At 39.9% G+C, this 13,992-nt stretch overlaps 1 protein-coding gene and 1 long non-coding RNA gene across 2 annotated transcripts in view; both read right to left on the reverse strand.

Annotated features, from left to right (window-relative positions):
• Positions 1-13,992, reverse strand: part of LOC114037059 — a 159,588-nt gene that overhangs the window by 5,210 nt on the left and 140,386 nt on the right. Inside the window, 2 exon segments of the mRNA XM_027853858.1 lie at positions 13,713-13,786; positions 13,944-13,967. Coding sequence (XP_027709659.1) covers positions 13,713-13,786; positions 13,944-13,967 — 98 coding nt within the window.
• Positions 4,297-13,991, reverse strand: LOC114037027. The gene is made up of 3 exons (XR_003568400.1): positions 13,944-13,991; positions 11,639-12,151; positions 4,297-4,379 (listed from the first exon to the last, which is right to left on the reverse strand). It is a non-coding gene; the product is annotated as an uncharacterized LOC114037027 (long non-coding RNA).

Raw genomic sequence — 13,992 nt, forward strand, 5'->3', positions numbered from 1 at the left:
GCAGTTGGCAACACCAGAGATAACAGAAAACACAGATAAGAACTGCTATTTATCAGAGTTTGACATGTGCCACATCAAGTGTAAGTTCCTATTCATTACACAACTAGCACTGCACTAGATTCTCTGGTAGATACAACTGCAGTATGAGGCACAGTCCCTAACCCTGAAGCACATAATCCTGCAGTGGCTAAACACATACATGGGAAAGAGAGCAACCTAACATATATAATCAAATGCCAAATTGTGTGATATAGACAAAAATGCTTTGGAGGTTCCAAAGGGATCTAAATACAATGGTAATGAAGGAAGCCTTTCAGAAGGCAGGATCAGGGGCAGCTAGGTGGTGCAGTGGATAGAGCCCCGGCCCTGAAATCAGGAGGACCTGAGTTCAAATCCAGCCTCGGACCAAATACTTGACACTCACTAGCTGTGTGACCCTAGGCAAGTCACTTAACCCCAACTGCAAAAAAAAAAAAAAAAAAGTGGGATCAGAATTTGACAGGAAGGTATTATCAAGAAAGCATTCCAGGTACGTGATGGTTTGGGAAAAGCACAGGCAAACATATTGAGACTTGCTAAGGCATGTGATGGGAAAAAGGAGAAAATTAGTCCACCTGAAGTCAGAAATTCATGCTGGGAAGCTTTAACTCCAGTCTCCTTCCTGTTGTCTATGTACTCTGTAAAATCCTTTCTTCTATAAACTTTTTTATCTCAAAAAAATTTTTAGAAACAGTCCGACTATACGTGTATCAAGAATTCTGTGATGAAAACAAGAAAGGAACCAGCAGGCTTTTGCAGACTAAATCATTATCTAAATAACTGAAAGATAATGAGAATGAAACCCTACTTTGTTGTTTTAGAAAAAAAGCATCTGACTCAGTAGAACAAATACAGCCCCCAATAAAGTATTTCTCACGTACATGTTAAAAGCATATAAAATTCCTTGGCAGAGCAGCCACAAGGATAACATAAAGCAAAGCATAAAACGGGGATATACAAGTATTTGTATTGCCTCTGTTATAGAGGATGTATTGTGAAGAGTCCAAATGGAAGAGAAATTCCCTAGACGTGAAGTCTCCAGCACTTAGCACTGCTGTTCCTATATGCAAAAAATGCTGAATACATCAAGCCCCAGAATAATCTTGCAGGGTGGAGAACCTGTGGCCTTGAGGCCACAAGTGCAGCCCTTTGACTGAGTCCAAGTTTTACAGAACAAATCTTTTTATTAAGGGGATTTGTTCTGTGAGTTTGGATTCAAGGGCTGCACTTGAGGACCTCGAGGGTCACATGTGGCCTTGAGGCCGCAGGTTCCCCACCCCTGCTCAAGCATGTTAGCTAAGTCCTCTATGGAGTATTTCATAAAAGTTATGAACAAGAATCACAAAGGACAAAAAGGCCTGAATAGATTATGGTACACACTGGTAGGAGGGCATATATCAATGTCACAGATTCACTGAAGCACAGATGAGGGGTCATTATCATCACAATCTATATACTGACCATTTTTATTTTTACTATAAATTATTAAATTCACAATCCTATATAAAGTGGTCTTCTGTAAGTAGTGGTTTCCTAAGCTCCTTTTTCCCTGCTTGATCCTACCACCTAAGTCAGTCATTGAGATGCCTAGATTTGAAACAGCGGCCTTATCTTATACCCAAGCTTTGATCCTAACTCTACAATAGGTGAGTATATTTAAAACTTGAACATTCCAATGCCTTTCTCTTAAAATCCCTAAATGTTTTAGTGAAATCCACTGACCAACTTCTTAAAATTTTCAGATTTTTCCTTAAACAGTTTGCAAGAGCAAATAAATCTTTATCAAGAATTTCTAATTTGCAGATAATTGCTCACAGATTCCATATGGCAGAACTGTATAAAGCAAGGAAGCAGAAGGAAGTATACCTTAAATAATGTTAATCTGTTGTTTACAGTACTACTTTAAAAAGCAAAAGTGCAGGGTTGGTCCTTTGTATTACTAATGGGAAAAGTACCATTCCCAACACAGTAGGGAAGAATTATTTGTCACAAAGTCCATGCTTGAAACCATAAGGTCTCAAGGTTTTTTCCAGTCGTAGCAAAATGGGGCCCAGCACACCAGCTGTACCATTTTTTAAAACACACACATTTTAACCCATGAAAAATACTTAAGAAACACAAGGGAAGATAATCATTAGAAATAACATACAAGATGAATATGTGAAATTAATAGGCCTTTCCCCATCCCCATAACTCACCCTCCTCACCCTCCCCCAGTACCTTCTCTCTGATATTAGCTCCAATTTACTCTGCATCTATTTTGTAAACATAGTTGTTTTCGTGTTGTCTCCTCCACTAGAATGTGAGGTCCTTGAGGACAGGGACTGTGTTTTTGCCTTTCTTTGTACCCCCAGCACTTAGCACAGTGCGTGGCACACAAGAAGTGTTTAAATAAAGGCTTGTTAACTTGTCATCATCAATCTTGAATGTGATTAAAGCTGGGATTTAAAAATGTATTACGCAAATAATACAGTATTGGGCATAAAACTTTTGTCTTGGAGACATGGCATTCTTTCTAGCAAAGTATTTAGCATGTATAATATAGCTTATAAAGATCTAGGCTCACATTTTAAGTCAATCTCGTACTTCTGAGTCAAGCAAAAATTGTCTACTGCACAGTCAAGTACTCAGAAAACTGACATTTGGGGGCTTGTGATAAGGTCTCAAGATAAACAATCCAAAGCATGAACTACGTATGTGTTTTTTAATTCAGAGACTTTTAAAGCTAGCATTCTGGGAACACAAATTATAAGATTTGTGCTGAAAGCTCATATGACTATGAATTTTTAGAAATTGATTTTATCTTATAGGGCAGGTAAGAATTGATTTACCATTCTTACCAATAACAAGCAAGTATCACCTTACTAATTTATTAAGAGATTATTTTCAAAATAGCCAAGAGATTTGGATCTGAAAGGAATTCAATATCCTTTCAATAGTACTTGAAAAGACAAAAGTTGTACTAATATGTTTGGATGACACTTAGGTGACCACATTACAGATGCTGTGTATATGAGTAGGAACTGGCAAATAAGAAAATTCTGGAGGCTTTGTAACATCCTTATTAAATTCTGAAAATTATTTTAACACATAAAAAGGGTACCCATATCTCCAAATATGTAAATGGCTATCCACACAAGAAAATTTCTGCATTATTGTAGAAATGGATGATATTTACTCCCACCTAAGCTTAATGAAGTCAAATGGTTCTGGGGTTTGGTCATGCCACTAGAACTTAGTTCTGTATATGCTTGGGGAGCATGGGGCTAGGAAAAGGAAAACATATGGTTTTGAATTTACTTAATTTGATATGGGAAATTTATTATCTATAAGGCAATTTTCCTTATGCTTCTAAAAGATGGAAAAGTTTCCATATGACTGGAATTAAATCAACACCCTTTCATCATGAAAAGTGGCCGTATATTATCTTACATTCTCAGCATCTAGCATTGCCCTATATATGGACAAGCAACCGTCTGTTGAAGATGATACCCTGAATGTGTAATCATGGGTAATATCTTCATTTTACGTTCTAATTTTTATAAAAGTCCTGGGGAGTGGGGGATTCAGATCTGTAATTTCAATGGAATACAGAATCCTCAGTATAGAAATTCCCTCCACTGAAACAGAAATTCTAAGAAAATTTCCTGAGTGACTATAGGACTGAATGCCTTGTCTACTATTTACCAGAGGCAGGACTCAAGCTCAGCTCTTCCTAAATCCAAAACCAGCCCTTTATGTACTATCTCTCACAACTTAAATAGACCTGTAAAACATGTGGGAATGATACAGTGCTATATGTCCAATTCAACTCAATGGCTAATGCATGCCTACTATACTAAGGCATTATGCTTGACCCTGGAGAGAATTACAGGTGTCTGAGAGATACAAAGAAAAAACATGAAACCAGCCCTGCCTTCAAGGAGGTAACATTCCACCAGGGGTGGTTGGGATGGGAAGTGGAGACAAAGGGTGAAACGCAAGACGCACAGAGAAGTATAATTTGAAAAAGGAGGGGGCATACAACTTGGCAGGGCACAGAGTTCTAGAAAGCTTCTTGGAGGGATGAATGAGTGAATGTTGGTTAGGGAAACACTAAAGGAGGCCAGAACACGATTCAAGTATAGAACATATTTTCTACCCCTAGACCCTTTGAATAGGGCCCTTTGGGATGTGCCAGGCAAGGAAGAAAATGTATCCATTCTTTGAACAGATACAGCATTTCAGGAAAGAAAAGAAACCACAAATCACCTGGGGCTTGGTTGTCAGGACCACAGCAGTCATTCTATCCTCCCCTGAGTTCTTCTTTTGGGAAAGGGCAGAATCTTGAGAAGGCAAAGCTAGAGAAAAAAGAAAAAACTTAAAAGGGTAGCTCCAAGGCTAGCTGGAAATCCCCACATCTAATGGGAGTCACCTCTGATGTACTGCAATAGCCTCCTAATTGTTCTCCCTGCTTCTAGCCTCCTCACTTAAGAGGTGGTTCCAACTTCCACAGCGGTGCCTCCCTCCTAAAAAAATAGTCCTTAAGCACAGGTCTGACCACATCATCACCCTGCTCAAGAAAAATCAGTGGCTCTCTATTGCCACTAGATTGGAATGCCAATTCTTCAGCTTCGTATTTAAAGCCCTTCATAATATGGCTCTAGTCTCCTCTTCCAGATTTCTTACACAGCAGTACTCTCCATCTTAAAGTCTATATTCCAGCCAAACCAGCCTGTTTGCTGTTTCAGAATTCAGCATTCCGTGCTGAATCCATGCCACATCCATGCCCACGCACAGGACTTCCCTCCTCGGAGGATTTAGCTTCCTTTAAACCTCACTTTATAAGCAGCCTCTTATAGGAAGTGTCTTGATCATCTTGAGAGTTAGTGCTCTCTCCTTCCCTCCTCAAATCTGTAGCCCCCCCCCACACACACGCACACTGCCTGTGTGTGTGTGTGTGTGTGTGTGTGTGTGTGCGCGCGCATGCGCAAGCACTAGCATATGTGTTTATACATTGTATCTCCCAGCAAAATCTAAGTTTCGGGAGGGCAGGCTGGTTTATCATTTTCTTTTTGTCTTTGTATCCCTAGCATACCTTGCACAAAGAAGTCACCTAAAAAAAATGCTAAATCATACACTACCATACCCTCAAAGAGGTAAGACAAATGGGAGTCAAGGAACCAACCCCACCATTTCCTAGGCTCAGAGAATGGCCAGGAACTCGGACTTACCTTCATGGTAAGCTGAAGGCAGGCCAGAGGGAAACACGAAAAACAGGACAGATTTATAACTATAATAACGTAAGAACACAAACTCTAGGTGATTTTCATAATTAATCTTGGTCCAAAAAAACAGATAAAAAAATTTACTTTCCCTCCACAGCCTAGAGACAGGATACTACAGAGGCAGAATGTTCATTCTATTGCTGGAAGGGACCTCAAAAGTCACCTTAATCCAACCCCCTTAGAAGCAACTAAAGTTCAAAGAGGTTTTGGCTTGTCCCTGTGAATTCAGGTGCTCTGACTTGAGGCAATTCCCTTTCTTCTGTACCATATATTATTACACAAGGTCCCTATATCTGTTGTTCTGTCTTAACTGTTTTCCTTTGTTACAAGAGAAGGTTTGATTCCAAAGCTATAGATGTGGTGGTGAAGAGGCTCTACCCAGAAACAATTAGGAGGTTAAAAATAAAAACCATCAACCAAATTTTTTTTCTTTAAGACAACAGTCCTGGTTTGGGAATCAGGCCCTATGTTGTAAAGTCACATTTCTACCTCCTATCTGCTGTGTGACAGTATAGCATTCAACTGTCCTTCAATTATGCCACTTATGGAAGGAAAAAATTCTTATGCTTTTCTTAGTTTTTAGAGGATATGCAAAGAATTATTTTGTGGAACTCTTTCAAGAAATTACCTTTCTAGATAGGACATATTATAGAAATAAAAATATGTTTTCTATAAAAAGTTAAAAAGCCATGAATTCCAGTCTAGACTGTCATTAATGAACAATGACATCTTTTTATTAGTTTTTTTTTAATTCTGAATTTAAACCACAAAATAAAAGTAGCATTTCCTTTTATATAGTAGAAAAAGACTGCATCTGAAACTGAAGGTCTTGATTATGTATGGTTTGCTTTTCTTTTCAAATATACGATAGTCAACATGTAATTTTAGAAGCTACTCCATTCATCTGTTATTCTTTCTAGCCTTCTTTCTGTTTTCTTCCATACATTGTTAAAAATGTTTCAATGACCCACTTTTCTTTTTTCTCACTACCCTAGCCCCCTCTGGTACCATATATACCTGAAATAGGAAAAAAAAAAGCCATTTCAACAAATACACAGTCAAGTAAAACAAATTCCCATGTTGGGTCGGCTGTTTGAAAACGCAGGTCTTATTATGTATCTTGAGTCCATCACTTGTTATTGTAGACAGGAAGCATACTTCATCATGACTCCTCTGGAATCATGGCTATAAGAGTTCTTAAGTTTTTCAAAGTTGTTTTTATTTATAATGTTATCATAATTTTTCTTCTGATCCTGCTCTCTTCACTGTTATCAGTTCATACAAGTCTTTCCAGGTTTCTCTGAAATAGTCTCTTTCATCATTTCTTGACATAATATTCTGTTACACTCATACACCATAATTTGTTTAGTCATTTCTCAAATAATAAACAAACCTTTAGTTTCCAGTTCTTTGCTAAAACAAAAAAACTTGCTATATATCTATTTTTTGCATAGGGTCCTCTTTCTCTTTCTTTGGTCTCTTTAGGGCACAGGATATCGGGTATAGTGGTATTGCTACCACTCAAAGGTTATTTATTGTAGTATATTAAGCAATGATTTTCATCTATTCAAACCTGCTTCCTAACATGTAAAATGGAAATGACATATGCCCAATGTGCCTGAGTGAATAAGGACAATGTAAGAACAAACTATAAAAGTAATTTGACAAGTGAAAATTTAATTCAGCAAACATTTATTAAAAACCTACAATATGCAAGGAATTATGCTGGGTACTAAGAATGCCAAGACAAAATGACAATCTCTGTCTTCAGGGTGATTATATTCCACTGAAGGATATAACATGTATACAGATGAGTAAATACAAGACAATCTGAAGAGAGAACATTAGAATCTAGAGGAATCAGGGATGGGCTGCTACAGGAGTTAGGGGGGTCCCCTTCATTAGAGGTCTTCAAGCAGAGGCTAAATGACCACTTTTCAAGTATAATATTATAGTAGGGATTGCTTGTGGTGTGGGTTGGTCTAGATAGCTGAGTCCTCTTACAACAATAAAATTCTATAAAAGACTTCCCATAGGATGAAGTACATGCATTGAACTTTAAAGGAAGCAAAGGATTCTAAGAGGCAAGAGTAAGTCAACAGGCATTTATCAATCACTTTGCTATGTGCTAGGCCCTGTGCTAAGAGCTCACATTCCAAGAGGTGTGCAACATGTAAACAAATACATACAAGATACATACAGAAGAGATGGAGGTTATCTCAGAGAAGAGGCTCTGGCAGCTGAGGAGACTGAGAAAGGCCTACCGCTGAAGGTAGCATTTGAGCTGTCTTGAAAGAAGCCAGGGATCCTAAGAGGCAGAGGTGAGGAGAGGAGAAAAAACATTACAAGCATGGGGTATATCTAGTGTATAGGCAGAAAGATAGGCGATGGAATGTAATGGACAAAGACCATCAAGTACTCCAGTATAATTGGACCATGGAGTCTATAGAAGGGAGTCAAACATAACAAGATTGAAAGATAGGAAGGGACCAGGTTGTGAAAATCTTTAAATGCCAAATACCTTTCTATTTAATTTTATAGGCAAAAGGGAACCATTGGAGTTCATTGAGAGAGGAAGGTGGCATGTGTAACATGGTCAGATTTACATTTTAAGAACTAGGGTGGTAGCTGCATAAGTGGAGAAAAAGAAACAGGCAAGAGATGTCATGAAGGTAATAACAAAAAGATTTGTCAATTGAGTTTATATGTGAGATGAATGAGACATTGAGGATGACACAGAGGTTGCAAATCTGGGTGACTGGAAGTATAATGGCACCCCCACAGTAACAGGGAAGTTTAAGAAGGGAAGGTTTAATTTGAATATGTGGAGTTTGAGATGCCTATGAGACATCCAGTTTGAGAAATCTAAAAAGCAGTTGGTGATATGGGACTGGACCTTGGAAGACTAGGTCTAGATATACAGATCTGGCAGTCATCTACATAAAGATAAGCATTAAACCTATGAGACCTGATGAAATCACCAAGTGAGATAGCACAGAGGAAAAAGTAGAAAAAGCCCAGGTTAGAGACTAGGGGAAAACCCATGACTAGTGGGTGTGCCATGGAGGAAAAATCAGTAAAGGAGACTAAGAAGAGGCAATCAGACAGGTAGGTGGACAACCACCAAGAGTGCAGTGCTACAAAAACCTAGAGAAGAGACTATCCAGGAGAAGAAACAACTGTACCAAATTGTATGAAAAGTTCAATTCAGCAACTAAAAAATCATTGGTAACTTTGAAGAGAGTAGTTTCAGTTGAATGACTAGGTTAGAAGCCATATTACAGAGGGTTTGTAAGAGAGATCACAGGAAGTAGAGGCACCACATATAGCTATCTTTTTCAGAGTTCAGCTGAGAAGTGGAGGAGAGATATAGGATAATCAGCAGGGTTGGTAGAATCAAGTGTCTTTTAAGAATGGAGGAAACATAGGCATGTTTGTAGACATCAAGAAAAGAGCCAGGGCAGATATGGAAGAGAATGAAGATTAGAAAGAAACTGGACCATCTTTTGTAAGATATGTTATAAAGATTCCTTTTGTGCACAAGTTAGGATAAATGGCCACTAAAGTCCCTTCCAATATTCAAATTCTGTGATTCTCAAATTCTATATGATAATGGGGGCAAGCAAACTGCTAGAGAAAGTGAAAGAGGAAAGAATCAAGGGTACACATAAAGAAGCCAGCTTTGATAATGACAAGGGCCACCTCTTCACTAGAGATTGGAGTAAAAAGACAGTGGGAGAAATGTACACAGTATATGACATGAGAAAGGGAGAAGAGGGAACTCTTGTCAAGTGGACTCAATTTTTTCAGTGAAGTATGAAGCAAGGTCTTCAGCTGACAAGATAGGAGGTGATACCCTGAGCAGCTTAAAAGGTTTGGAAGAGATGCTACGTAGAATGGGATAGAGAATCAATTATAGAGAGTAGAAGGATTGCCTTGCTGCAGTGAGAGCCCAGCTGAGTGTCAGTAACATAATCTGTCAGCAACATAATCTGAATCCAGTTAGGGTTCCTGACTTCCTCCAATTCATTCAACAGGAGATGAACAGGAAAGGAGCCAGAAAGCAAGAGTAATCCAGGATTAGAGTTTGGCAAGGTGTGATCAGTAATAGAATAATGGGGCATAGCACCAAAAGTGAAGAAGGGAGTGGTTGCCCCCAAGACAGAAGCCAAGTTAAAGGTCTTCAAAACCAAGAAGGCAGTTTTAAAGGGTAAACACAGCCATAGAAAGAAAAAAAATATGAATGTCCTCCACCTTCTGGAGACTCAAGTCACTTCAACACTGGAGATAATCCCAGAAAAGTGCCCACAGGAGGAACAAGCATGATCACTATGCTATCATCATGTTTCTCTTGTCCACTGAATCAGCTATGAAGTCTAAAGACAACACAACCCTGGTATTAGTCACTGTGGCCAGCAAACACCAGATAAAAGACTATAAAGAAGTTATATGACATTGATGCAGCCAAGATCAACAAACCAATCTGGCCTGATGGAGAGAAGCTAATGTCCAATTTGCCCCAGACTATGAAATTTTGGATCTTGCCACCAAAATTAAAATCATCTAAACTACAACCAACTAGCTCCACATACAACAAAATTTCCTAGTACACACTTTTAAAAATGGGGCAAGGGATGAGAATAAAGGATAATGTAGAGTTCAAATGATTCACTAAGGTGTCGAAACTGGGAAGGAAGCAGAATGTAGTGAGGGCAAGGTGAATGTCCTTGGAAAGAACTGAGGAATGGAAGGATTGGAGGTTACAGTGAGGATAAAGAATAAGGGTAGGGGTTGTAAGGCATAGGGAAATATGGGATGATACAAGACCTGATAAGACACAAGAATTTCAGAGTTTGTGAACATGGAAGTAGAATATTTGTAGGTGGTGGCAAGATCATGAGGACGACTACCATCTCTGTGTGTAGCTTAGTGAAAAAGTAGATCACAGAAATTCAGGAGACTGAAAACCAGAAAATTAGGGCATTTGAGGGAATTTTAATATGTAAGTTGAATTCCCCTAGTAGGAGTACAGGTATTGGAGAGTAGAAAAAGACTGTGAGTCTGGCATGAACTCACTGAGTTATGAGGTAGAATGTCCTAAGGGGTCACTAGATAACCACCACTAGAATCTGGATCTGGTGCTCAACTTGGATAATGTGAACTCACTGGAGAAAAGAGGGTGAGGGTGCTCAGAATGAGAAGTAATGGGCATTCTGACTCCCCTGCTATGACCAGTGAATTGGTGAGCTCAAAGTATGGCCAGTACCAGAAAGGGTGAGAAGGGAAGCAGAATCATCAGAAGGAAGCCTGATATGAGTGATTTACAGAAGATGGAAAAAGTGAGAAGAGATTTAATTTGAAATTAAAGTTTGTTAAGTATGGAGCAGACTTTCCAGAGGGTATAGAAGTAGGCACTGGCTGTTCAGGAGTGGGACAAGGAAAGGGAAAGAGGAGGGCTGAAGCAGATAGGTGAATAAGAAAGTGGACAGCCAAGGTTGGGGGCAAGGGCAATGGGGGGCGAAGAGTTAGTAGCAAGGGGTTCTGTATCACTATAATGGAGAGACTATAAAAAGAGATAGGAGAACGTTAGCCATTGAGGGATGCGTTCAAGCAGAGTATCAGTGATTGGGGAAAACCGTCGAGGGAGAGAGGTGAAACTGTTCTAGGCAATTTCTCCTGGCCCATCTTCTTGCTAAGTATGGCCTAGCACGGGGGCCAGTGTGCCTACAGTGAAGCCTCCTCACAGGAGGCATAACAAGGAGGAGGTATGGCCTCAGCTCCAGGGAGAAAGGGCATTCTAGGCATAGGAAACAGCAAGTGGAATGGCACAAACTGGACATAAAATGCCAAATTCTGGGGGATGTCAAATATGCCAGTTTGGCTTTCATATAGAATGCATAAAGGGGAGTAATGTGAAATAAATTTGGAAAATAGAGGCTAGAGGCATACTAACCAAGCTGAGGGACTTGTATTTTATCCAATAAGAAACAGCGAGCCACTAATTCCCCAACTTTCAGGATAAAAAGCTTAGAAAAGAGTAGAATGTCTGAACTATCCTCGATTTTTGGTCCAAACCCTATTATAGGTGCAAACAATGGAGTATGGTCCTCACCCTGGCACTCAGGAGAATACAACATGATGTGAAAATAAAGGAAGGTGAAAACTAAGCTAGAAAAGTGAAATTCACTTGAAATCCCAAAGATCTTACTTACCAAGTTTCCTAGTCATTTATTTACCATACCCAGTAGCCTCTCTGATGTTTTTTCTACTTTCCCCATCCTTGGGAGATTAACCCTTGATCTACTTGGCCCCATCCTTCTTTTAATCCTTACCTCTCTCTCCAAGAGTCTGGGGTAATTTTTCCATGGTCACCCCTTCCTTGCTGCCTTGTTATGTTTAATTTCACTCAAATCCTGATCTCCCAGGTGTAAACAAGGAAAATTTCTCTAGTGCCAAAAGCTCCAACTTGCTGTTTCCAGCCTCTTTCCTGAAGTTCTCTCTTGGAGTCCAATTTGTCTTTTTCCTAGGATGAATTATGATTGTGACGGTATCTTCTACTTTCACTATCAAATTCCCAACTTGTCCATGTGGAATGGGGATTTGGTAGTTTTAGGAGAAACTTTCTTCAGTTAGGGCTTGGTTTTTTTTTTTTGTTTTGTTTTTTTTCCCTGAAGTTCACATTTATTTCCTGCAGTTAATCAACCTTGTAGATTACCCCGGTTGGTCCCCTTGGCCTCTACCAAGAGTTACCAGGAGGATCAAAAAAGCAGTCCATGACAGGATGTTGTTAACCAAAGAGATCTGCCAGCCTTTTCCAGGGCCCTTGCAGAGGTAGCCCAGAGACCCTGGAACACACAAATGACAAGGTGAGCATCAAACCATGAGGAACTGTCTTCAAACAGGCACAAAGAGTCGATTCAAAAACACACTTAAGATTTAATAATATTAACTCATGCTCTGGATATGGAGTTAGTCAACCTGAGTTTGAATGCCACCTCAGGCACTTACTATTGTCAAAAGTGAATTTGGGGGAGAACATAACTGACTCCATTTTGTGACATGGTCTCTTTTACTATCTCCCTTCCCATAATCTCTTCACAATTTAGAATAATTCCAGGAACTCACCCACTTCTCTTTATTCATCTAATAAGGTATATATAGCAGAAGCGTAACAAATGCTAATTAACTGACTGATAAAGAAAACATGGCCTTCTCAGGTGTGGTGTAAATGGCTATGCTAAAGTCCCTTGTAACAGAGCATTTTTTTTCCTTTTACTAAAAATGTACTTTTTCCTTTCAATGTCCTACTTGACCTTACCCAAAATTCTGCATCAAGGAGTTCAACAGAAAAGAGGGGAGGGAGAGGGGAGAGAGAAGAAAGGGAGAAAAGAGGAAGAGAGAGGTATGCACGCCACAGATGACATATTTAAATACATACACACACATGCACATGTGTGCTTGCATGCACTCGAAGCTGTGAGACACACATGTTTATCACTTACTGATAGTGTGTGTCACAGTCTTGAGTGGAGAAATAAACTGCAGGGTACCTCTCTGTCAATAACCATGCTATGGCTAGCAACAACCCTGAAAATTCTTGCAACACCATCTGTGTGACCCTAGCCTAGGCAAGTCACTAATTAACCAGACTGTTTCCTCATAGGTAAAATGGGGATAATAAAAGCATCTACATCACATGGTTGTTGGGTAAGACTCAAAAGAGATAATACAGGTCAAGTACTTTGCAAACCTTAAGGCCCCACTAAATGGTAGATAATATTACTATATACCATTTTAGATAATATTACTATACACCATTTTATACCACAAGGTACTTTTTTCACAACCGCTCATATTTTGGCAAGCCATCATAACATCTCAGATCTTGGGCTAGAAGGGACCTCAGAAGCAGTCCAGGTCAAAAAGTGGGGGCCACGGAGGTTTAGTGATTTGCCCAAGGTCACAAAGGGGTGGGATCTGAATACATGTCTAGTAATAATAACTGCTAACATTTATATACAGCTTAATATGTACCAAGTGCTTTACAATTATTATATCATTTGATCCTTACAACAACTTTGCCACTATGATCTCCACTTTACAGAGGAGTAAAGTGAGGCAAATTGGGTTGTGACTAGCCCAGGGTCACACAGCTATGTAAGGCTGAATTTGAATTCAGGTCTTCCTGACTCCAAGCCCATAGCTCTATCCACTGCACCACCTACCTGACCCAATCTAGTTGATTCTAGATTCATTACACTTTCTCTTTTCCCCTTGGTTGTTAATTCCCAGACCCCGCCTCAAGAAGCCCGGGGAGCGCGCACTGGTTTAAACACAGTCACACACCAACGTACAAGATCACACAAAACAATTACGCCCCAAAACGTACAATCACACAACACATGCGCAAACACACTCCAGGAACGAGGAGGGCGCATGGCGCATGCGCATATCCTCCCGCTCAGCCCCTCCCCCAAGCGCTAAATCAGAGGCCAAAGGCTCCAGCCAAGGGATTAAGGTCTGGTTCTTCCGCACAAGGGAAAACCCGGAGCTTCTTCCTCCAGTCTCTGACCCCTTTTCCCTCTCCCCCACCTCGAGGGCACACACCTACATACACACTCTCCAGGATTAACTCACCTCCCACGCGGGAGCCGGACCAGACTAACAAAAGGACCTACGTGAGACC

The sequence above is a fragment of the Vombatus ursinus genome, unplaced genomic scaffold (genome assembly GCF_900497805.2).
Source record: "Vombatus ursinus unplaced genomic scaffold, bare-nosed wombat genome assembly UNPS02010219.1, whole genome shotgun sequence".
NCBI lineage: Eukaryota > Metazoa > Chordata > Mammalia > Diprotodontia > Vombatidae > Vombatus > Vombatus ursinus.